Below are 24,946 nucleotides of genomic sequence, written 5' to 3'. Positions count from 1 at the left end.
TCCCTGGGTTCTGGAGGCTTGGCTGGGTGACAGGGCAGCCCCGAGGGGCTCCATCAATCCTGCTCCCTTGCCATCTGCCCTGACCTCAGCCCTCAAGAGGCCCAGGGCCCTGCCTGCCATCCCCACTGTATCTCACAGGGAAGACCAGGCTGTCTGGGGACCCACCAGGTGGGGGCTAAGGGTGGGAAGACAGAAAACCAGACACAGCGCTGGGCATTGGTGCTAGGGGAGGGTCAGCTAACAGCCCTGAGGAGAGCTTCCCTAAGCACAGAGTAGGGGAGAGGGGCTTGCAGGGGACCCTCAGCAGGGGGAAGGGGTGCTGTGCTGTGAGCTCCCCCGGGGCCTTGCAGGGGACCCTCAGCAGGGGGAAGGGGTACTGTGCTGTGAGCTCCCCCGGGGCCTTGCAGGGGACCCTCAGCAGGGGGAAGGGGTACTGTGCTGTGAGCTCCCCCTGGGGCCCTGCAGGGGACCCAAGGACCAGAATAGAGGAAGTGGGCTGGAACTGGCAGTTAAGGGGGGCCCTACAGGAGCCTCAGCTCTGTGCCTCTCCATCCCACCTCCTGAGGTGCCAAGACCCTGCTTCCTTCAACCTCACCCTGGCCTCTGTTGCTGGGTGGTCCCTCCCATAGTGTCTGCAGGGCAGGCTGAGGACCATCTGGTCCAGTCATTTAGTTTGTGGATGAGGAAACTGGGTCCCAGAAAGGAGTCCCCAGAGCTCAGAGTCCTGTCCCTCAAGTGGCATCTGGTGTGGGTACTGAGTGATGGGTGGGTACCTGAGAGGGATCCCCTCAGGAGAGGAGTGGGGCAGTGGGGGAAACAGTGGAGGAGGCCATGCCCACCCGCCTCAGTGGGGCACTAGGGGACACTGTGTGGCCCTGTCCCATGGGTGCTGGGTAGGTGGTCCCAAGTGCAAGGAGTGCAGAGAGCTGGGGGTTTGGGCCCCAGAGCACCCGCAGGTGCAAAGAGAGATGGGCCCTGGTCTTCATGGTAGGGGGAGGGAGGGAGGCCTGGGGAAGGCCTGGTAGAGAAAGGGGCCAGGAAACCTACAGGCCCACATGAGGCCCAGTCAATGCCCTTGTGACCACTGGGATTACAGGAGGGCCTCCTGAGGTCAGAGCTGGTCATGCTGATGAGCACCAAGTGCCTGAACCCCCCTGCCCTGCCCTGCCCCGCTGTGAGGGACAAGGGAGGCTGGCCAGGTGGGGTGGGGGGATAAGGACCCCCACTCCGCCATCCATTCATCCATGTATGCTCACCCTCTGTTGGTCTCTGGAACACATGATGAAAAGCCATGGGCTCTGCCTCCCAGAAGATCAAAAAACTAGTGAGAAACTCAGTTGGGGCCTTCAGACCATCCCAAACTCAGCAGTCCAGAGCCTGCAGACCCTGGCCAGATCTGAGCCTCATCTGTACCCCAGCTGGTCAGTCCCCAGTGCTGCCAACACCTGGAGGGACAGGCCAGCACAACTCCCTCCCTGGTGGGCAGCTGGGCCCTGACTAGGGTGCCTTCCCAGGCTCCCTCCCCATCAGCAGAGAATCTGGGGTTCAGTGGCCAGTGCCTACCTTCAGGCCAACCCTGAGGACCCACTTCCCAACCTGCAAGTAGCCATCCAGGCCCATCCCTGTGTCTGAGCGTGTCCTTGGTGCCTGATGCCATGTGGAGCCATTTGGGCCACCATAGGGAGCTGTGTGTGTGACATCTGAGTGTGTCCTCAGACATCGGGGCCCTGAGTGCCCATCCTTGGCTCTGGGGGCCAAGGGAATCCATCCTGCCCACCTGTGGGCCCCTCCGGGCCCTGGGGAGAGATGATGCCACCCACTGCCAGGCTTGGCTCAGATGATTGCTCGCACCCCCGGTTGTCATGGAGCATGGGACACACTGGACTAACAGAGTTATTTTAAAAGGATGAGGCTGTCATTCAGCTCCACCCTCCCTGACCTCCCCCGGCTTGCCACGGGCTGCCCACGCCACAGGCCCGATAACTGCAGCTGTCTCGGCATCCTCCCTCCAAGTGACCCAGGGACTGGACCTCCCTGTCGCTGTGCATCTGAGGGTGCTGGGGGACATGAGGGCCGCCATGGGCCAGACACACAGCCCTAAAGCCCCAGGCCTAGGACGAGGTGGTGTTTCTGACCAGGAGCAGTTACTAGGTGGTATTTTTGGTTGTCCCAGAGTCTTAGGGGGTGGGGCTGGGGTGGCCAGGGACCCTGAGAAGTGCAGGACACTCTTGAACAGCTAGGAGTTGGCTTCCAGAAATCCTAGCAGCCCCTCCTGAGAAGCACTTCAAGCAAAGCTCAGAGCAAGGTGGAGGGAGTGACCTGTGGAGCACAGGGGCGAGGGCAACCGTCTTTGCCCAGGGCGGGACAGCCCTGAAGGGTGGGTGGTGGGGTCGGCTGTAGAAGGAGGGCGAGGTGGGGTGGATGAACACAGGTGTGGAGGCAGGTCATTGGAGGTGAGGGTTCGTAACTGGTGTGCAGGGAGAGGCCCAGGGGAAGAAGTCAAGGAGTTGGTGAACGTGGCCGAGAAAGTGACAGAGTGTCTGTGCTCACCTCTAACCGAAATGCAGTGTTTACGGCAACGGCAGGGCCCCGGAATCTGGGACATGGTTGCCGGGAGAAGCTGCCAATGCGTTTGCAGCCCTTTCCATTTGCTATGGGGAGCTCCGTGCCACTTGGCGATCCCAGCAGGTCTTGGACATGCTGCCCAGTTGTGCGCATCACAGGAAGGCCTGCAACGCGCGCCACCACACCTTGGTTTTCTCATCCTCTGATCGCTGTGGCACTTCGCCTTTGTGATCTGCTGCAGAATCCTCTGCTTCCTAGACACCTGTAGAGGGGTCTGCAGGCTTCTGCACAAAGTCGCAGAGGCTCAGGGCACAGAGAAGAGACTGCACCTGGGAAAGGCTTCGGGGGCAAGGACGGAGCGGGTGATGGGGACATTCAAACCTGAGTCTTTCTGCATCCCTGAGCAAGTGCTCCCTGAGCTCCTCCTGCACACTGGGGCTGTTCTACCTGCCGAACCTAGCCACAGACCATGCAACAGGCTCAAGGTCCAGACAGGAATCGGGGGTCTCCCGTGAGCCATAGGTCCACAGCCACAACGACAGGTGTTCCTTTATAAGTCAGAAGTTAAGACAACGAACAAGTGAATTCAGACAGATGCAGGGGGGTTACAGTCATACCCCCAACCTGGGGCTGTAGAGCAAAGACCCCTCCCCATGGGACACCCCAGGGCCCAGCCTCCTGGGCTGCCCTTCCAGGACCCCTGCCTTGGGCTGTTCGCTGGTCCCACTTTCTCTGATGCTGAGAGCTTGCAGTTGGAGGTCCTAGAGCACCCTGCCCACAGCTAGAAGAGGAAGGGAGGAGCGGGTTCTTTGCAGAAAGTCAGCAATGCCACACAAGAGGCAAAGGGCCCGGCTCTGAGGGAGATGGCATGCTAGCCTAACAAGCATAGTCCCAGAGCCACTGTCCCTTGAATCCAGTGACCATTCCCAGTGGCTACCGTGTTAGGAAAGAGGCAGGTCTCTAGAGGAGACCCAAAACCAGGTCTGCTGGGGTTCAAGTGCCAGCTCCACGTTCACTTACTGTGTGACCTTGAGCCAACCCCTGAACCTCTCTGAGTCCCGCAGTGCTCTTCTGTAAGAGAGGGCTGATAGCAGTGCCTGCCACACAGGGCAGTTGTAAGAATCAGTGCCCTCTTGTGCCCAGCCTGAGCCCGTGCTGCAGGGCCCTAGGGAGACAGGCCTTCTGTCCCCAAGTTCAGCCTTCTAGCAGCACAGAAGGGGAGGTGCCTATGGTGGGAAGCGGAGGACCCCCAGCCAGCGGCAGAGGTCTAGGCTCGAGGGGAGTGTTCTGCCCTCACTCAGTTACCCACTGCTGCTTCCTTCCCCCACCCAGCCTCCCACCTGGCCTGCCCTGCTCACTGGTAATTGAACACCGTGGGGAGAGCTGGCCAGCCCCATCCTGGAGGGTAGCCCATGACGAGGGACTGTGGGTGGCCTTGGAGGATGGCAGCCAGTTTTCAGAAGAGAACTGTGGGTGGAGGCACCAGAAATCAGTGCAGGCCCTGGGTAAGATTGGAGGGAGATAGGAGATGGTGCCGGCAGGACCTGCACCCATGGTTGGCCTGGAGCCGGGCCTGGAGTCTGGCGGCCTGCATTAGGCGGCCACTCCTCACCAGAGGGTGTGGGGCCTTCTCAGCATCCCTGTGGCCACTGTCTAGAGATGGAGTTCGTTCTGTCCCTTGGTCATCTGCTCCAGGATTGCCCTGGACAGGACCATCCCACCTCTGTCCAGAAATGTGTGCCTCTTTGTGTGCCCTTGTGCCTGCTGCTCAGGGCTGGACAGGGCAGGGCCAAGATGCTGGATGCCTGGGGGACCTGAATTCCCCCCTTTCTGAAGGCCCTGACCCTCCTCTGACATGCTTACAGCTTGACTGGCCCCTGAGAAACTGAGCAGGAAAAGCCAAGGAATGGGATGGCCCCCAACATTCCCACCCGCTCCCAGGACCCACGAGAAGTCAGGGCTCCACCTCTGTGGAGGCCATTGGACTGACCCCGGTCTGGGATCCCTCCGTGTGCTCAGCAGGGCCTGATGGGGACTGTCTGTAGTGGTGGGTCTGTGCTGCTGGCAGGAGCACCCAGCCAGGTGTCCCTCCCCCAACAGAAATGGGCAGGCCTGCTCCAGCAAGGCCCCTTGGGCCCTCATGTTCCAGCAGAGGCCTCATGTCCATACCTGGGACTCTCAGGCCACCGGTGGGCACCAGGGCTCCTGTTTTCCCCACCTCGATGAAGGCAGGGAGGCCTATGGGCCAGTGGCATTAGGCAGCAGGTCTGAAACATTGAGCAAGTCACAAAACCTCTCCCAGCCTCAGTTTTCCCATCTGTAAGATGGATAGAATGGTATCTTGTTCATTGGGATAGGTCCAGTATTCTCTGAGGAGGCTGGGGCTGTGGGTCTGAGGACCCCAGTGGGGGACATGTGACCCATCGTTGCAGGGAGGGAATCAGTGTGGCTTCCGTGAGGCCTCTCCCCACACCCCCGGAAGGGCTGACAGATTTTTTTTTTTTTAAGATTTCATTTATTTATTTGACAGAGATCACAAGTAGGCAGAGAGACAGGGAGAAACAGGCTCCCTGCTGAGCGGAGAGCCTGATGTGGGGCTCAATCCCAGGACCCCGAGATCATGACCCGAGCCAAAGGCAGTGGCTTAACCCACTGAGCCACCCAGGTGCCCCAGGGCTGACAGATTTAGCAGGTAGAGCTACCGACTATCCAGTTAAATTGGTGTTTGGGATAGTGAGTAACCCTACAGCAGAGGTTTGTCCTGAATATTTTAATTTGAAGTAAACAACAAATAAGATTTTAGTGAAAGTGTGCCCCATATATTTAGTGTAAATGTTTTACACATATGGGGGGGGCTTGCTTTTTTGATGATAAAATGTGCATAAAAAATATATCATTTTTGCTGATTTTGTGTACAGTTGAGGGTCATTACTTGCATTTTCGCTGATTTTGTGTACAGTTGAGGGTCTTTACTTGCATTCGCACTGTCCTGGACCCGTCACCAGCCTCTGTCTCCAGAATGTTCTCATCTTCCCCATCTAGAACTCTGTCCCCATGAAGTACAGACTCCCCGCCGCCCCGACCCCTGGCGCTCATGCTTCTGCTCTGTGTCACTGTGGGTCTGACCACTGCAGGGGACTCAGTGGAGTCAGACCGGATTTGTTGTTTCGAGTCTGGCTTCTCTCCCTCAGCACGTTTTCGGGGTCGAGGTTCATCCACATCATAGCAGGTGTCCTACTTGGTCCTGGAATATCCCGTCGTGTGGACGGGCCACACTTTTTTATGTATCCCTCCCTCCGTGGATACTCAGCTTGTTTCCACCTTTTGACTGTTAGGAGTAAGGCAACTCTGAACAGGGTGTGCAAGATTCCCTTCCCGTCCTTGCTCTCAGTTCTTCGGGGCCAGATTCTTTTATACTAAAAAATAATGCAGGTTATCTAAAATTGCTGTTTACCTGTGTCCTGGCCTCTGTCTCCAGCCCCTCGTTGGGGCAGCCAGGGTAGGGCGGGCAGAGGTGCTGCCCAGGCTGTAGGAAGCCACCCAGCAGCCAAGGGACGGGACTGGGGTCCCCAGGGAAAGGCGGGCCGGGCTGGTGGAGCATGCCTGCTCCCATGTCCACCTCTACCCTCCCGCTCCGGGATCCCCCTGGGACTGGAATCAGGGGCAGTCTTACAGCGCATGGGGGCAAGGGAGGCCCATCCTCCATCTCCCGCCAAGGTGGCCGGGTCTCCGTCAGAACAAGGGAGCCCTTGTGGGGAGCAAACTCACCCTGCTGGCTGTCCCGCGGCCCCTGGGGAGGGGTCGGGTCAGGGAAGTCTGAGACTGCCACTCTGGGGCCTGGCTGGGGTTAAGCCTTGAATGGCAGCACTGGACAAAGAGTCCTTCTGTACGGCTCTCGTGCCCAGTTGTTTATTGACCCAGGTCTGGCCTGGGTGCTGGGCGGGGAGACAAGAGAAGGGAAGTGGAGGCTCCCAGCAGCAAGCAGTGTGGCACTCCGGCTGCCTGGGAGGGCAGCCAGCTGGGACCCGAGGAAGGCTCCAGGGTGGCTGCCGGCCTGAGCAGGTGCAGTGGCCCCGAGGGAGTGGGGAAGGCTTCCCGGAGGCCAAGCTGAGTGGGCATGGGAAAAGGGCTGAGCCAGAGGGAAGGGCACCGAGAACTGGAGTTAGTGGAAGTGGCAGGTCATGAGCTGGGTAGGGGCAACGGGCTGGGATGCCAGGCCGAGCTTGGCTGTGACTTTGGACATGGCTACCAAGCTTTGTGGAAAGTGGTTGGGTCAGAGGGGACCAGCCGAGCCTTCTGTCCCTTCCCAGCTGTCTTTCTAGCCCCCAGTATTTATGGGGCCTGAGCTGAGAGCGGACCCAGGTCACAGTGTGCCCCCACGAGCCCCCTCAGTTGGAGGGTGTGCTCAGGGTTCTGGCGCAGCTGAGAGTCTGCCACCTCTGAATGTTGGGCTACTCACTGAGTGGATGGATGGGCCTGTGCTGTGTCTTCGCAAGGAGCACAGCTGAGAGGGTCTCTGAGCTGCTCTGTTCCCTCCTGCTGTTCCAGGTTGTTCCCTATGGACTTGTCATAGGGGCCCCTCAGCTGGCCCAGGCCCCAAGGGAGGGTAGGCAGAGTCCCACCACTGCCCAGCCCCAGCAGGGACTGGCATGTGCACATACCCACCAGAATGCTCTCTGCAGCCCAACTTGGGCCCAGGATGAGAAAGCAGGGCTAACTTTGGCCTGAAGGGAGAGGTTCCGGGGACACTCAACCCTGGGCCCTAAGCACTCCCTGCCCTGCAGCCAAGACCTAGGGTCCTAGGTAGCACAAAGCCAGGGTCACCTTCATCCTGATTTGTTCTGAGGCCATAGCATGAGCTGGGAACCTTGAAGCTAAATTCTGGGGAGGCTACTTGGAGGGGGCCCATCCTCTCACCCAGAGCTGTGACCGCGTGATTGAGGCCCACTGCCTTGCCAAGGTACCCCCAAGCCTGGTGGCCACTGGCAGGGTGGCCTGCCCAGGAGGTCCTCAAGCAGGAAGCAGGCAGCACAGAGAGCAGCCTTGCGAGTTACCTCTGAACCCCCCCTGCTTCTGGGGCTCGGAGATGCCGAGGCCTTAGAGAGAGGACTTGGATCAAGAGTTGCTTGCCAGGCACATGTCCCCACGGGCTGGCTGGCTGACAGGGGCACAGCCACGCTGCTGAGAGGAGCCTGGCCTGGGTGGGTGCAAGGGTGGTGTTCTCCTGGGGGAGTGGTGGCCAGGGGCAAGCAGGACCAGGGCAGGGCTCCAGGGAGTAGAGGATACTGGTGAGAGGTATCCTGGTGTTCTGGGAGGAAGGGAGAGGCACCAGTGTGGGACAGCACCCAGGGAGAAGGTAGGGGCTGGGCTGGTGGACTGTGTACCCAGGCCAGGTTTACTGTTTCCTAGGGGAAGGACATCAGCAGTGGGGATGGTGGCTGAGGTCACCCAGGTGAGAGACTGGGGGACTGGAGAGGGTTAGGTAGGGGATGTGGGGTAACTGATGGTGGCTTTGAGTACCCAGGAAGCATTGGGGATCTGGCCGCTGTCGGCAGGAGAGGGGTTCCCAGGTGGTCAGCTGTCATTCTCCATCCCCAGGGAAAAACCTGACACCCCGCCCCAACAAGACCCCCGTCAGCCTCCTGGCGTGGGCGCTGGCCCCTGAGCCATGAGCCCCAGGCCTGCGCTGGCTGTGCTGCAAGGGCCGATTCCGTCTTCCCGGCTGGAGCTGGGGATCCCTCTCCGGGAGGGGCCGCGCCGCGGGGAGCTAGGGGGCTGCGGGACGCGGGGGGCGCGGGCAGGCGGCCCGCGGGTTCCTGGGAGACGGGGCGGTGCCGAGTGCGGCGGGGCGGGGGCTGCGGGAGGAGGCGCGTCCCCGCGCCTGGAGCCACCGCCCTCGCCGTGCGCGCCAGTGCGGTGGCGGGGCTGCCGGGGCCGCGGTAGCCGCAGCTCCTCCCCGGCTCCTGTCCGCCCGCGCCTCCTCCGAACCCTCCGGCCCGGTCTGCTCCTGCTCCTTCCCCCGGCCGGGTCCCCAGGCCCCCACGCGCCCGCACCCGGAGTCGCGCGCCGCCCGGAGCGTCACCGCCACCCGCAGCCTGGGATGCCGCCGCTGGAGCCGCCGCCACCGCCACGCAGGGCTCTCGGGCTACAGCGCGGGTGGCGTCTGCGGGGCTGGGATCCAGGCTGGGTCTCCAGCCAGCCGTCTGCCCCAAGCCATCTCCATCTCCCCCCCCCCCACCTGCATCCCCATCCTCAGGCTTGCCACCCTTACCTTCACTCCCTCCACCTTGACATCCTCATCCCCACCCCTGTCCCCCATCACCACCGCCTTGGCCGCATTTTCTGTCCATCCTGCGCCTACCCTCATCCCCACCACAAGCGCATGGGGGCCCTCCTCCACATCCCATCCCCTTCTCCACCTCTTCCCATCAGGAGCCCCATTGCCAGTCTCCATGCCCACCCCATCACCACCACCGCACCCAGCACCACCCCACCTCTTCTCCCCTCCAGTTCCCCATCTCTCCTTCCCCAGGTCCCTCTCTGCCCGTTGCCCTGCAGCATCCTAACACCCCTCCCCACCCCCATCCCTTCCTGTGCTTCCCAGCGCCTGCCGCAGCCCCCTTCCTGCAGCAAGCCCCCCTTCCTCTTCCGTCAAACCCATCCCCCTCCCCTTCGCTTGCCTCAGCCCCCAGGAGTCCCCTCTGCTGCCGCGCCCTCTGCGGCAAGCCCCTTCCCCGCCAATCGCTTGCCCTCCTCCCCCACCCCCACCCTGCCCCGCCTGCCGCAGCCCTCCCCTCCCCCCGCGTGGCCCCCCTACTGCTCTCTGTCTCCCTGCCTGCCTGCTGCAGCCCCCGCACCCCCTGGGCCCGCGGCGCCCACTGCACCAGCGCCCAGTCCCCGCGGTGCTGCGGGGTGCCTGTGCATCTCCACACTGCCCGCTAGCTGTGGCTCTTGCCCCACGGCGCAGGACTCTGCAGGGGCCAACGGCGACTGTCCAGGGCACCCAGGCGCCCAGCCTTTGTTCCACCACCTGCGAAGCAGCCCCTTGCAGGCCTGGGGGCAGACCCCTCCCACCCACCAAGGGAAGAAGTGTTGGCAGCGATGCCCCCTCGGCTTTGGGTCCTAGTGCGTGGTGGAAGTGACAGAGGGCTCCTTGGTGACGCTGTCGTTTGCCTGGGGGGGGGGGCTTTGGGTGGTGGGTGAGGGGTAGAGAAGCAGGCTGGGTCAGAGAAGGCAGGAGGGGTTACAGCTGCTGTTGATGTGTTAGGAGGGAGGGTAAGAGGTTGAGGTTGAAATGTCCTCTGCAAGGGGGGTCCGAGGCCACCCTTCCCGGATGATAAGTGTGGCCCTCTTTCAGGAACCAGTCAGGGGCAGAAGCTTCTGGACGGAAGGGTGAGAGAGGAAGGCCTGGAGCTCCTGTGTGGACAATGACCAAGGAACCTTCCTCTGTGTGCTCAGTGCCTCCCACCCCCAGCAGGCTGGTGGCCATGCCAGGGGGACCCCGTGGCCACCGGGGCTGGATGGCAGCTGGGAACAGGAGTGGGCAGGGGGCAGTGGTCCAAAAAGAGTACTGCTTAGGAAAGCCTTCTCTACCTGGCTACCCCTGGCCTGCCAGCAAGGCCCGATGGAGGGTCCAGAACTAAGGAAAGAGGTGGGGAAGCAGTGCCCTTCCTGCTCTTCCAGACCTGGGCCTCTCATATGGTGTGTCCTGGTACCTGGGGCTGTCCATACAACCGTGTCTCAGCCCCAGTGCGGCCAGTGCAGGCAAACTGTCGACAGGGAATCAGTGTGCTAGTGATGGCTGGGTCGGTTGGTGCAGTCTTTGGGATGTCGCTTTAAAGACAGGTTGAGCAGCAGGCTGCATACTCTTGTGTGAGCCTTAGAAGCTTCTGGAGAGATGGGCTTGGCATGGCGCCACCTTCCCTCTGCAGTCTCCTTGGGAGGGCTCTAGCGCCACCAGCCACAGGTGGCTGCCAGGCGTGGCCTGGACACATGAGGTCTGTGTCCAGCACTGGACAGAATGTGCACTGTTGGGGTGAGGGTCTTGGGCTAAAGCGTTGGGGTGACAGTGCTGGCAAGGGTGGCTGCTGGGTGGGGATGCTCTTGGGAGGCTGCTAAGACAGGACAGTGGGGCTCAGCAGGTGGCAGGAGGGTGTGGGCCCTAAAGATGTTTGGAGCCCCAGACTGGTAGGGGCTTAGTGAAGAGAAGTCAAGGATCTGGGGTGACCCAAGCAAGTCTGGGTCTGGAGGTGAGAAGATGGACATAGGTGGTCTGCTGCTGAGGAAGAGAAGCCATTGCTGATGGGGTTAGGGAAGTAGGTGTAAGATCTTAACCCTGAGGAGCAGGATCAGAGGGCATCTTGGAATTCAGGGGCAGGGCCTGGAGGAGCAGTGCCACAGGGAATCGCATGAGGAATGAACCGTCCTCCTCCCTTTCTCCCCCCAAAATTAGATCACCCATGGGAGGAAATGTCCCACAAACTAGGGAAGGCTGTGCCCAGCTTTTGCAAAAACAGCAAAGCAACTGAGGGAGAAAGGAGGGATGGTCGCTGGCCAGCTGGGGGAGGGGTCAGTGGGAAGAGTGGACCCGCCGATGCCTCCCAGGGCGGGGGGGAGCATTCCCTCCCTCCTGGGCAAGCCTTCCTTCCTCTGCAGGTATTGAGCGGAGAGGAGAGGTGGGGGTTTGGGAGCAGAGGGTCTGGAATGACAGAGTACAGAATGCCACCAGTGGGATTTGCACACTGCCAGGGGCAGGGAGCTCATTTTCGCTCCTGGCAGCCCACCACCCCGGCAAAAGTTGGCTCTGACCAGGAGACCAGGAGGCGCAGGCTTGCTTTTTTTGGGGGGGGTGCAGGGGGTGCCCTGCAGAACCCACGTCCATCTGGCTGACGTCCAGGGTTATCAGTGATATGCACACTAGGCCGAGCTGGGCGAGAGTGGGCAGGAGGGAAGCACAGAACTCTGCATCCTGACTGTCACTGTTGCACCAGCCTCTGCATCCGCCCTGCAGCCGGCTTGGGGGCCGCCTCGGCCCAGCCTGCCCGGGGCCTCAGGCCGGCGCCCGGGCTCTGGCTCCGTGTCTTCACTCCCGTGTGTCCGAGGAGGGAGGGAGGGACGGGGGCTGTGCTGGGGTAGCCGGAACGGCGCGGGCCACCGGGCGGCTGGACGAGGTGGCCAGGCAGGGCTGGGGAGGCTCCGTTGAGGTTGCTGGGGTGAGAGTGGTAGCTATGCTGGCAGTGCCCAGGGGCCCACTCAGAGTCTGCCCACAGGGTGTATGGGGGGGTGATCCCTGTGTCTCCCCAGGTTTCCTCTGCAGCCCCGTCTCTCTGCTGTCCACATGTGCTAACAGGTTCAGGGAGCTGGTCGGTTGCCCCAGGGTACTGGAGGGCAGCCAGTCATGGATGTTGTCCATCCCTATGGCCTTCCAGTGCTTTCTCGCTTTGGCAGCCTGTGCCCACCCAGCCAGCCCGAGTGCCCAGTGCAGCAGAGCCCAGGCTGGCACCTGCCCCCATCCCAGGGCACGCCCCCAGTTTACCCCCCAGCCCGCCTAGACCTTGGTATGCAGAGGATCCTGAGAGGATCCTGAGAGAGGATGCTGTGACAGGAGCTCAGCTTTCTGCCATTTCGTGCACGGGGAGCCCCATAAAGAGGACCCTCATCCTGCCCAGCGTCCTGCCACCTGCTGACAAGGGTCCAGGGCCACACCACGAATCAGCAAAGGCCCCAAGACAGAGTGATGGGAGGCGTTCTTGGGTCCAGCCCTTCCTGCCTGGAGGCATCTGCCCACCCAGCCCTCATAAGGGGTGCAGGAATGTGGGTGGGTGCCTCCTTGCTCTCAGGCCCTGGGGAGCCAGTCTCCGACCCTTGACCCCAGGTGGCCCTGAAAGCCCTAATTCACCCCGGGGGTCAGGTCTCAGACCCCCAACTGTCACACCCCCTCAGCCCTATCCCAAGGTGGGGGCCAGAGCCCCCCTCAGATACACACGCTAGCATCACTTCCAGGCCCTGGGAGCAAGGGTGGTGGTTCCCCAGACGGGCAGCCACTGCAGGGTGCAGGTGTTTGAGAGCTGAGGGCACCTGGGGTCTGGGGAGTGGGACTGCTCAGGGCCCATGTGGGAAGGGGAAGAAGGAGAGACTGGCCTTCTCCCTCCACCTCCACACCCCCAAACCTCCCCTCCCCCGCTGTATCTGAGTGGTCTCCTCCAGGCACCTCTGACATCCTCCCTCCAGTTCCACCCAGTGTGCAGGGGCCTTCAGCCCGTGCAGCATCACAGGGCACACGGTCGGCACACGGCGTGTACACGGCCGCTCTGTTTTGTTCGCTGCTTACCCAGCCCAGGCTTGTGTGAGTGAGCGTGGGAGACCAAGACACTCCTGCCCGTCTGACCTCGTGGTTCCCACCGACTCTTTAGGATATATCAGCCTCAGGATAATTACCTTTGTCTCTCTCCCCCCCCCCCCCCCCCCCCCCCCCCCCCCCGCGCCAAGCTTCTGCTGGAAGCTGCCTGTGCCCTCCAGGCCTCCTGCCGGGGCTGCTCACCCTCCTCCAAGGGTCACCTGGGAGCCCCCCAGCCCTCGGGTCAGCCTTGGGACCCCCAGGGCTCTGCCCAGGCTGATCCAGCCCCCCACAACAGTGCACAGGGTGAGCCTTCCACAGACCCTGTTCAGGTTAAACTGCTGCCTCCACTCGGGGCCCAGCCTCCTCCACAGCCTTGGGGCCAGAACCACGCCAGTAAGGTGGGGAGGGGAGTGGAGGGGTCTGGGGGCCTGACAGCAGGCAGCCTGACGGAGCTACTTGGCTCCTCGCGGCATAGCATGGACTGGACAGGAAACCCGAGTCTCCACCAGCCTGTTTCCTGGTCTGTAAGATGGGGTCCCAGCACCCACCTCAGGATCGCCGTGGTTGTTAACACTGGCCCCGCCACATTTTCAAAGGCTCCTGCTGTGTGGCCCACACACCTCTCTGCACAGCTCCACAGTGGGTGTGTCCGCAGGGCTGTGTGCACTGAGCCTCTGGCCCTGCCCCCAGGAAAGAGCGTGGGTGGTGCACTGCTGGGAGATTAAGGGGTGAGGAGGGCTTTGGTGACAGAGGAAGGGGCGCACACATGATGGGGACCCAGGTATGTCCAGGCCCCTCACGTGCAGGACCACTCCTCACCAGGCACCCCACCCCCCAGTCAGTAGCCCCACTCAGGCCTGCAGCCCTCACTGGGACTGTGCACCTCTGGACTGGGGGTAGGAGGAGGCTCTCATGGTCCTGCCCTGCCCTTCGTGGTGGGGGGAGCCCTTCCCCCCCATCCTCAGCCCAGGCCAAGGGCACCCTGCAGGCCTGGAAGCTTGCCCTGGGGAGCCCGCAGTCTGGCAGTCCACCCCTCTGCACAGACCCAGGGCCCGGAGGCCGTTCTGTGCTAGGACACACATGTCCTGAGCTGTGCCAGGCCCCCCGGGATGGTCTGCCTCACCTGTGTGGTGGCAGCGGGGGTCATTCAGGGGCTGGGAGGACAGTGGACATTCCAGCCCTAGGGCTCAGCCTCCTGCACCCCTGCTTTATGCCACCCCTGCTGGCTTTGCCCCCAAGGGCCTGGAGGCCATACACAGAGGGCAGCCCCACTCCTGTGTCCTGTGCTGGGGACTGCATGATCAACCCAGGCCCCCGCTGGAGCTGTGTCCCATTACAGGGTCTGCCCAGCCTCTGGGGTCCCTCCTCTCCCTCACAGCAGCCCCTCCCCACAGGAGAGCACCTGAGGGTCTGCCCCCAGGGCTACACCTGCTGTACCAGCGAGATGGAGGAGAAGCTGGCCAACCGCAGCCGTGCTGAGCTAGAGGCCGCCCTCCTGGACAGCGGACGCGCCCTGCAGACCACGTTTGCCACCCAGCTGCAGAGCTTCGATGGTGAGCAGGCCCCTGGGCTTGGGGGAACCTGGGCACGAGGGCAGCTTTCCGGGCGAGGCAGGAGCAGAAGGCTGTGTGCAAGCCTCCTCGTGCATCCTGTGGTGTGCACAGCAGTACACGTGTCCATTTGGGGAGACCAGGCCCAGCCCCTCAGTGGGGACCTTCTTGCTCTAGAAGTGCCTCCTTGTCACCAGCAGACAGGGACAGGCCTTGCCCCGGCCACTGGTGGTGCAGAGCCGGGACAGGGGACTGAGGCTGGGGCTGCCCTGCTATGGGAGCAAGAGGTGGTTGGGGCCCTGGGTGTGGCCTTCCTGTCTCCAGGGCAGCAGCTGGGTGGTTGAGAGACTCTCACCAGGTCTCACACCAGGTCCAGACAGAGAGCAAGTGCCCGAGACAACACGGAGCTGGCTGGTATGACGATGCCCACAGTGGTCACCTCAGGGGAACGAGGTGGGAGCTGGGGTGGGGCCCCCAGGAAGTAATCTAAAGTCTAACTGGAGTGGAAAGGTGCTCTGGGAGAGCCTGAGCGGACAGAAGAGGGAGAGTTTGTGTCTGTAGTCACCAGGCAGTCCCAAGAGGCATTGAGGTCCATGATCTCAGTCCCTGAACCCCTGCTCACCCTTCCACAGCCTGGTCAGGAGCCGCCCACTCCCACCTGTGGTGCTATGGAGGATCTCTTGCCCCAGCTAGCCCAACAGCCCAAGGCCTTGGAGGATGGGGGTAGATGTAGGGGAGCCTGCCCAGGGTCCCAGGGCCTGTGCGGGGAGGGTGGCCATAACTCTCAGAGACAAGTCTGAGTGGAGGGTCTGTGTGGTTACAGACTCTGCTTATCCCTGCCGGAGGTGGGAGCTCTTGGGGGTCCCATTCGGGACACTTAGGGTGCAGGGGCATTTCCCCAAAACCATGGAGGTCTGCTGCACAGGCTTATGCCCTGCTCTCCCCCAGAGGGCTTCAGCACACCTTTCCAGGTCCTGAGCAAATCCCAAAAGTGGCAGGAGACCCTCCCTGGGCCATCAGGCAGGCCAACTTCTGGGGGCAGGCCAAGAGCTGAGGTTTATGGAACCCAAGGGAGAGCATCTAAGAGAAAGAGGACAGCCAGACACATGGGGGTTGGAGGCAGTGCAGGGGGCAGCCGGCAGAATGGAGGTGGATCCCACTCCCAGCTCAGGACCCACCTTACAGGTGATCCCAGTAGGTCACTGAAGCACCCGGTGTCTGTGTCCAGCCTCAAAATGTCAACTGGAGTCCCACTTGGAGGCCCTGAGGCCCAGGAGGGACCCCCAGGCAGGCTTTTGCACCCCAGGCCATTGAGGAGGGGGGAGGTCTGAGAGTCCTGGGGCACCCAGGGCCCTTCCGGCCTCCACAGCCTGGGCTCTGATTCTCCCAGAGTATTGGGGATGCTGGGCAGAGCCCCCCCGCCCCCAGGAATCCGGCTCCGCCAAGTCTTGGGGAGTGGGCAGGGGGCCAGGAGACCCTGGGAGGCCTCACACCCACTTCCCCGGGCCCAGATCACTTCCAGCACCTGCTGAACGAGTCGGAGCGGGCGCTGCAGGATGCCTTCCCTGGCACCTTGGGCGAGCTGTACGCGCAGAGCTCCAGGGCCTTCCGGGACCTGTACGCCGAATTGCGCCTCTACTACCGCGGCGCCAACCTGCACCTGGAGGACACGCTGGCAGAGTTCTGGGCCCGCCTGCTGGAGCGCCTCTTCCGGCAGCTGCACCCACAGCTGCTCCTCCCCGACGACTACCTGGACTGCCTGGGCAAGCAGGCCGACGCGCTGCGGCCCTTTGGGGAAGCCCCTCGCGAACTGCGCCTGCGCGCCACCCGCGCCTTCGTGGCTGCTCGAGCCTTCGTGCAGGGCCTGGGCGTGGCCGGCGACGTGGTACGGAAGGTGGCCCAGGTGCGCACAGCGGCCCCGCCTCCCAGCCCCACCCCCAGTCCCTCTGCCCTAGGCTTGCAGACAGTGGTTCCATCCCGCATGCCATCCGGGCACAGAGCTCTGATGTAGGCAGCAGTCCCTCCTCTGTTGGGCTGGGTCCCAAGCAGGATGGGGTGGCGGGGAGAAAAACAGGGAGCTGGATGCTGAGCCAACCGCAGGGGTCGGGTGGACGGGAGCAGGGAAGTGGGGTGGGCAACGTCGGGACACCAGAACAGGCTGGGCCTGAGGCCTTGAGGGCCAGGACCAAGAGGCAGCCCGAGTCAGACCCACAAAGCCCTGGGCGTGAGCCACCTCCCTCTCAAGCTGGAGTCCTTAGCGAGTCCCCTTCCCAGCCAAGCCCCTGTCCCCTCATCAGCATGGAGGGGAGGCGCACACACTTCTCGTGAGGCTCGGGAACAGTGCTGTTCCAGGGACTCGCACGCTGGGATGGCTGCAGTGAGGAGGATGGCCCGACTCCTGGGAGCCTGCTTGACCCTCTGAGATGAGACAGGGTCTCCAAGACAGGTTGGGGCTGAGCTGCAGCCTCCTGACTTCTGTCCCGAGCCCTCCACCCTGGGGCTCCTTGGAGGGCTGGACATGGCCAGCTGTCAGGCGGGGCTCAGGCGGCCTTGCCTCCCCAGGTGCCTCTGGGCCCGGAGTGCACGAGGGCCGTCATGAAGCTGGCATACTGCGCACCTTGTCTGGGGGTCCCTGGCGCCCGGCCCTGCCCTGACTACTGCCGCAACGTGCTCAAGGGTTGCCTGGCCAACCAGGCCGACCTCGATGCCGAATGGAGGAACCTTCTGGGTGAGCCGTCCCCACCGCCACGCGCCAGAGAAGGGGTCTGCAGGTGCAGGGACACAGCCAGCCCGCCCTCTGGAGTGTGGGCCATGGCCCTGGGAGGGGGAGGGGCCCGGAGTCATGGGATGGGGAGGCCATTCGGAACAGAGCATGACTCCAACTGCTACCTGGCATGCAGCCCTCTGGGGTCATGGCTCCCCATCCTCCCTTCCCCCCCCCCCCCGAGCAAGTGCCCCGCTGTGCACACATACAACACACCTGTGACCTAGGACAGGGCACCCATGCCTGAACTAACATGCACGTGTGGCACACCTAGTGGGCTGACACTCGTGCACATTTGCATGTGTGCGCAGACGTGGCTGACGGGAGGTGCACCAGCAGACCCAGATGCCAGCCGGTGTACGCCCTAACATGTGCTGGCGTGGCTAACCCACACATGTGTGCTGACGTGTGCTCACATGTGCGTGTTAGGATGTGGTCTGAGCACATATCAGCTGGCATGGGCACATGGTGGGCCAGTGCAGTTCGTGCCAGCACACATGTGAGGTTCCATATACATGTTGTGTGCACCTGCCAGCACACATAAGAGCTAACATGTTCGTGAGCGGACACACCTGTGGGCCGGCATGCGTGTGTGTCAGCACGTGCATGAGCTAGCATGTTGACATGAGGTAGCTAGCGTGCATATTTACAAAACACTCTCTGTGCGTGTGTTCACACTTGGGCCAGATTCCATGGTGCTCATCACCGACAAGTTCTGGGGCCCCTCGGGAGCAGAGAGTGTCATCGGCAACGTGCATTTGTGGCTGGCAGAAGCCATCAACGCCCTCCAGGACAACAAGGACATACTCACGGCCAAGGTATGGGCAGGCAGGTGCAGCGGGCATGGCGGGGCAGCCCAGAGTTGGCCTTGTGCCCCTCCAGGACCCCCATGGTCTTCCCCCAGGTCATCCAGGGTTGTGGGAACCCCAAGGTGAACCCCCAGGGCTCTGGGCCCGAGGAGAAGCGGCACCTGGGCAAGCTGGTATTACAGGAGAAGCCTCCCACTGGTGCACTGGAGAAGCTGGTGAGCAGCCCTCAGCTGGCCAGGCCTGGGGTGGGCAGGGGACGGGAGGGCAGGCTGAGCAGGGTGCCCCATGGCCTGGCCGCTGCCCTGCAGGTCTCGGAGGCCAAGGTGCAGCTCCGGGATGCCCAAGACTTCTGGATCAGCCTCCCTGGTGTGTTGTGCAGCGAGAAGTTGGCCATGAGCAGTGCCAGTGATGACCGCTGCTGGAACGGCATGGCCAAAGGCAGGTGGGTGCTGCCCAGCTGCCCATAGGCCAGCTGGCCTCAGAAGCCTCACCCAGGCCCCTCATCTGGCCTATGTCACCAAGTGCTATGTGCACAGGGCCATGCCTGATGCCGGGCACACAGTGGGACACGGGAAGCCTAGACAAGGGCCTAGGCCAGCCCCCGGTGGTGTGCGCCCCACTCGGTGCATCCACACCACACTCTGTGGGCTCCTGGCAGCCCCTGACAGGCTGTGGGGGGTCTCAAGCTTGCCAGCACCTGGACAGGAGGAGAGGAAGTGGGAGGGCATGCTGGAGTAGCACCCCATTGCAGGGAGCAGGCAGTGACCCAGGGCCTGTCCTCGGCCGTTCCAGGTACCTCCCAGAAGTGATGGGCGATGGCCTGGCCAATCAGATCAACAACCCCGAGGTGGAGGTGGACATCACCAAACCTGACATGACCGTCCGCCAACAGATCATGCAGCTGAAGGTCATGACCAATCGGCTTCGCGGCGCCTACAGTGGCAACGACGTGGACTTCCAGGACGCCAGTGAGGGCAGGGCCCCAGGAACTGGGAGCCACAGGGTGGTGTGTGGGAAGGGCACAGAGCAGGGACCCTCCCAGCCCCTGGGCCCACATGGTGGCTCTGGTTGCTGCTGCTCCCTGGGCATGGACACCAGGCACCCCCCACACACACACAGACACCCATATCCCCAAGCACAGCTGCCTGGCTAGGACGTCCATCTGGCCTTGACAGGTCCAGGTGGAACACGGGAGGCCCCCATGTCGGGAGGCTGGGCTCTGGGTCCCCGGTGCTCAGGGTCCATGGCAGGGCGGGCCTACTAGCATCCTCTCCTCCCCAGGTGACGACAGCAGTGGCTCGGGCAGTGGTGATAGCTGCCCAGATGACCTCTGTGACCGGAGGGTCAGCAAGAAGAGCTCCAACTCACGGACGACCCTGACTCATGCCCTCCCCGGCCTGTCAGAACGGGAGGGCCAGAAGACGGCGGCTGCAAGCTGCCCCCAGCCCTGCGTGTCCCTGCTGCTGCTGCTCCTCACCCTGGTCCTCTCAGCTGCCAGCCCCACGTGGCGGTAACTGCCCCAGGCCCCAGGGACCGAGGCCAAGAACTGACTTTGCCAAAACGCAGAACAGATGATATTTAATTCTCCACGGCCTAGAGGCCCCAGGGCAGGACAGGGAGGGACAGTGAGGGACCCCGGCTCTGTGACTGCACTGGAGGGGGTGGGGGACAAGGGCGCTGGCCCTCCCTCCTGGCTCCACTGGCCACCCTGGCTTTTAGTTTTGTAGGAGGCCCTCAGGTCAGCCAGGAACAATGTCCCCAAAAGCCATGTATTTCAGGGACCTGGGGGATGCCGGTGGCCACCTCCCGCCTGCCCACCTGCGCCTCTCCCCCCAGCTCCCTGAGCAGCATCCCGCTGGAGAGAGCGAGCCTGTGCCTTCCTCTCCTGCCTCTTCCCATGGAGAACTTTGGGCTCCAGGTGTCAGAAACCGAGGTCCAGCCCTGGGCGCCTCAGGATCCCCGGGAGGGCAGCAGGGTGTCTGCCATTTAGGGGCGAGCGGACCTCTGAGATTATGCATGAACCTTCCGACTCAGCCAGGCCCCCGTGATCTCACATACACACACACACACATCTGCCGAGCCCCTCAGCCTCCAGGAGAGTTCTACCTGGGCTGGAACCCTTGCTGACTGTCCATGCGGACCTCATTCTCTCCAAGGACTAGCTGCAAAGGCCTGGGGTGCACAGGGGCCGCCATGGGCACAGCCTCACCCCCTCTGGGCATTGGGAGACCTGCGTGCAGGGCTGGGGGTGCTGATCCTGGCCTCCCCAGGAGAGCAGGCTAGGCCCTCCGCAGACATGGGCACCCCCTTGAACACAGGGCCCCATGACTGTGCAGAGGGCCTGCCTGCCCATGCTCCTGCCTTATCACCACCAACCCAGGACCCCATGCTTGGGGTGATGCAGGCAGTGCTGGAGGCTACACCTGGCCAGAGGATCTGGGTGGCCAGTGAAACTTCAGCTCGGCCAGGGGGTCTGACCCTGCGAGCCAGAGGGCCACCTGGGTCCCTCCTGACCCGCCAGCTGTAGGGCCCTGGGGGGCTTTGATAGTTAAGGGCTTTTCCAAACGTACATTCACAGACGCTTTCCATCTGTTCACTCAGAGCTGCTTTTCAGCTCCTCCTCCCAGAGCTTGGAAGGGCTGGGGGTTCCCGGACCTGGGGGCCACCCCTGCTCACTCGGGCTGTCCAGGCCCTCCCCAGGCTCAGGACCGACCCCCCTCCCTTCCTGGCCCTAGCTGCCCTGGGCCCTGGGGAGGGGGCTGGACCCCGCCGGATAAGGGCTCAGGCAAGAGGACCCTCGAGGGTCTGTGGGATGCTGAGCCACTGTGGCCAGGGACAGCAGTCCTAACCAGCACCAGGGCCCGACAAGGCCACTTAGCGCTGCTTTGCCTCACCTCCCACGCTGGCCAGGGCCCCCAGCCTGTGCCCCACCGGGCAGCACACTCCCACAGGAACTCCCACCCCACAGTAACCCTGCTCATGCCAGGCTGGGGGGCAGGGCCTGGGGTCTCCTTCCCTGTAGGTGAGGGCCAGCTGGACTCTCAGGGTCTCTGGGGTGGTAGCTGCCTGCGTGCCTGGATGGCAGCATGTGGCTGCACATGGCCGTCCCGTCGGGGGCCTACACTGTATGTCTCCCTGCTGGGGCGGCCCAGCACAGTCCCCAGCCAGGCGGTAGCCAGGCCTGCTGTGTCCTGCTGCACGGTGTCAACTGGCGTCCTATGCTCTTGAGTCCTTGTACGAATAAAAGGTTGGAGAGCTTGTGTGGCTGCTGCGGACCCCTCCTGCACAGCTTGGGCGGGTGCGTGTACCCGGGCCTCACACAGCAGGACATGACTAAGGACATGTGGAAGGGGTTCTTGGCGCCCAGACAGCACCCCTGGTCTGGGTCTCCCCGTCCCACCCTGGGCCCACACGGTGTCTGAGAGAAGGAGGAGGCCAGAGCCCACCTGCTGTCTACTTCTCTGCTCTGGACTCCCATCCTTTCACCAGCCCTGGGAAGCTTCCAGTTCCTCCAAGTAGCCTCCGAGACACCCAGGAGGCCAGAGCGTGGGGACTGCGTGGTTCTGATGCCAGGCCTGACTGGACATCCTGATGGTCCAGTCTGTCCCCAGGGCCCGCACCCAGGGCAAAGCTGCCAGCCCCACCCTACCCCCTAGGGTGCCCCTCTGCCCAGAAGCAAGAGCTGCCGCAAGGTCACTTTATTTGGGAACTGCGGCCATGCTAGTCTGCCTGGAAACGCCCTGCACAGCCTCTCCTCCCTGGGCCTATGTGCCGAGGAGTCTATGGCCAGGACCCCGCTCGCCTGTGCAGGGGTTGGGGGTGGCGTGCCCTGGGAGGGAAAACTGAGGCTTTTCCAGGGCTTGCGGCTCCTTGTGGCCCAGCAGCGACCAGGGGATGGCAGGGTGGTCCAACTCCTCCCAGTGGGTGGGGGTGGGGGGACAGCCTCCCTCCCTGGGCGAGCTGGGACACAGCCTCCAGAGTTCATGGAACACGTGGATCACCAGACACTCATTCCTGGTTGTATGTGGAGTAGTTTTTCAGCCGGCCTGGTGGCTTTGGGGGCTCAGGCTTCTGGCTTGCCTTCTTGCCCAGGTGTTTTGAGGACTTCTGAAAGTTCTTTGCGAACACAGCTAATTCTGTTTTCCCTGTGGGGGAAGGACAAAATGAGAAGGGCTTCCAGCACCAGCCAGGGGCAGGTGGGGACCAGGTCAGGGAGAGGCCTCTCCCTGGCTCTGGGTCCCAATTCATTCCCCTGGAGACAGCCAGGAAGCCGCAGACACGAGGACCAGCCTCTGCTGGTGGCCGAGAGCAGCCAGCCTCTCCAGTGGGCAGGCCGGCGCGGGGCTCCGCATGCACACACACGTGGGAAGCCTTTACCTGGAGACAAGCCCTCCGGCCAGAAATTGCACGTATAATCAAAGGGCTAGCTCTAGTTCAGGGTAGACAACAGATCTCCTAGTGAACGAGGAAGGATTGGAACTGGGGGCCCGTGCTCCTGCGGGAAACAAGATAGGTGGCAAGTCACAGGTCCAATCTGTCAAAGGTGGGGGTGGGTGTAGGGCTGGTGACGGGACACGGATGGACAGGACCCAGTGACGGGCAACCTTGGTGAAAGGAAATGTTTCCCTCCTTCCTTTGCGGGGCCTGAAAATTCGAGCAGGACTCTGCAGGGTTTCTAGCAGAAACCCATTTCCGGGCCCGATCCCGGAAGGCAAAGAAGCGAGGCAGCCAGGAACCTCTCAGGAGCCTCAAACCACACAGCAGCAGCAGTGGGAACCAGACAGACTGTCCCAATCAAGCATGAGCCCTGGGAGGATACACCAGGAAATGTCTGGTTTTGATGCTCACAGCGATGAGCCCACGCCGCGGACAGCTCAGCAGACAGCTCTGCGCGCTGCACACTGCACAAGGCAAGGAACGCCGCAAAGCCAGTAGCCATCACGGGGCTCCAGAGTATGGGGTCATGCTGCTGTCGGGCGGGGCTCTGCCCAGAAACCATCTCCCCAGAGCGGGAGTCCCGCGGGTCCTCAGCCGGTATCAGGCAAGACTCCCCGACCCAGGCAGAGTAAGCCCTTGGGAGAGGGAGTCCCGTATCACCCGCGATGGGAACTTAAATTAAAAATTACAGCATGCCCCAAAGACACCCACCACTGAGAGCCAGAGCTGGAGAGCATCAGGTTGGCGGGCAAACGGTCTACAGAAGTTTGTGTGGTGTCAGAGAGACGGATGCCCTCGGGTTAGAACAAGCCCATTGTTTAAAAGAAAACAGCAGACTGGGAAAAGCATCAGCCAGAGCTGAGATGGGGACCCCCCCCAAAGGAGACAGGGACCCCACAGACATGGGGACCCCACAGGAGGCAGGAACCACACAAGAGGTAGAGACCCCCCACAGAAAGCAAGGGCCCTTCCCACAGAAAATGAGGACCCCACAGGAGGTGGGGCCCGCACAAGAGGCAGGTTGGCAGGAGCTCCATGCCTCTGGCTAGCTGTGGCGGGGAGGCAGGTCAGGGGCCCAGTGAGCTGGTTGTTTCAGAGAAACACCTCTGAAACACCCCCTGCACCTCACGCACAGGCTGGCAGCCTGAGTGAAGCCCCCAGGCTACAGAGACCAGGCCTATCTGAGTCCCTCTGGAGGAAATACTGGAAAAGGAGTCTGAGGAGGGGAGCAGATGAAGGGCTTGCCAGAGGGTGGGCGAGAAGGGCACATAAAATAACCTGTGGGGGACCCTCGACTAGCTACATGGCGAAGCTCAAGCAGTCCCCTACCTCACCCCAGCAACATGTGAACTGGGGACAGACTAAGAAGCAAACTGTGGAAAGCCACGCTTCAAGCACAGAGAAGACAAGGGGACATTATGACCCGAGGGCACAGCAAGCGTCCCCGGAGACACAGAGGCGCTAGCCGCAAGGACACCATGGGCATCCGTGGCCACTCCAATGTTCTGTCCTGCACAAGACGGACCAGACATGAAAGCACCGGCCATGGCACACATCAGAGGCTCCCACCGTCGAGAACAGAGCCATCCCGGCGAGAACATGCACCGCAATCCCACTCCCATGGAGCCCAATCCCTGACGTGGGACTCCAAATGCCGGAGAAATAATAAAGAGGATGGTGGGGCGGCCACGGAAGTCCAGTCAGTTGAGCATCTGACTCTTGACTTCGGCTCAGGGCGTGGTCTCAGGGTCATGCAATCGAGACGGAGCCCCGAGTCAGGGATTCTCTCTCTCCTTCTGTCCCTCCTCCCGCTTGTGTGTGCGCACTTCCATGCTCTCTCTCTCTCAAATAAATAAATCTTTAAATAATAAATAGGATAAATAATCATTAGTTACATATGAAAAAGTGCTCAATTTTCCTTGTCACCAGAATGCAGAAAGAGATTTTCCAAAGCGCTATGCAGTGTAAAATCTTACAATAGAAAGCAGTCCCACGTGCCTTTTAGGGACACAGGAAGGAAAAGTGAAACCATCTAAAGGGACAGGAGTGGAGGGCTGGCTGCCTCTCATTCCGGTTCTTTAAAAACCAGGCATGGGATGAGCACAGCTCAGGGTGGACAGGTGTCCCACCCAAGTGGTGGTAGGTCAGGGATCCTTGTATTGTTTTGTGGATTTTTTAAGATGTTCAAGGTGAAACCAGCCCAGATACAGGTTTTGTGGGGCTGTGAAGCCTTTCAAGTGTGAGGAGAGGTAGGTTCTTCAAAATAAAAGAACCCAAACCAGAAACAAAACTAAGCCAGACACACTGGCTTGTGGTCAGTCTGCAGCTGGGGCCCAAGGAAGGGGACAGGGCAGTGCCTGCCTCCCAACGACAGGGTGGGGGGTGCCTCCAGTCCGTGGCAGGAAGGGAACCCACAGCTCCTGGCCCTGTGTTGTCTGTGTCCTTCCTGTGACCCACCAGGCCACCCCACTGTCTGTCTCTC

General features: G+C 62.0%; 2 protein-coding genes across 10 annotated transcripts in view; one reads left to right on the top strand and one right to left on the bottom strand.

The window, feature by feature from the left end:
• The window catches only part of GPC1 (glypican 1), a 28,802-nt gene extending 7,517 nt beyond the window's left edge, over window positions 1–21,285 (top strand). The window contains exons 2-9 of the mRNA XM_082689768.1: window positions 14,299–14,457; window positions 15,966–16,357; window positions 17,017–17,182; window positions 17,906–18,036; window positions 18,123–18,242; window positions 18,336–18,469; window positions 18,820–18,995; window positions 19,309–21,285. Of these exons, the coding sequence (XP_082545894.1) occupies window positions 14,299–14,457; window positions 15,966–16,357; window positions 17,017–17,182; window positions 17,906–18,036; window positions 18,123–18,242; window positions 18,336–18,469; window positions 18,820–18,995; window positions 19,309–19,541 (1,511 nt within the window). The 3' untranslated portion in view covers window positions 19,542–21,285. The remainder of the gene's footprint in view (window positions 1–14,298; window positions 14,458–15,965; window positions 16,358–17,016; window positions 17,183–17,905; window positions 18,037–18,122; window positions 18,243–18,335; window positions 18,470–18,819; window positions 18,996–19,308) is intronic.
• The window catches only part of ANKMY1 (ankyrin repeat and MYND domain containing 1), a 43,608-nt gene continuing 39,570 nt past the window's right edge, over window positions 20,909–24,946 (bottom strand). For all 9 annotated transcript variants that reach the window (XM_082689759.1, XM_082689761.1, XM_082689752.1 and 6 more), the window contains one exon: window positions 20,909–22,172. In XM_082689759.1, the coding sequence (XP_082545885.1) occupies window positions 22,036–22,172 (137 nt within the window). In that variant the 3' untranslated portion in view covers window positions 20,909–22,035. The remainder of the gene's footprint in view (window positions 22,173–24,946) is intronic.

This window comes from Mustela nivalis (genome assembly GCF_964662115.1).
Source record: "Mustela nivalis genome assembly, chromosome: 11".
In the NCBI taxonomy this organism is placed as follows: Eukaryota; Metazoa; Chordata; class Mammalia; order Carnivora; family Mustelidae; genus Mustela; species Mustela nivalis.
Note: the sequence above shows the minus strand (reverse complement) of the source record. Positions and strands in the feature narration are given on the sequence as shown.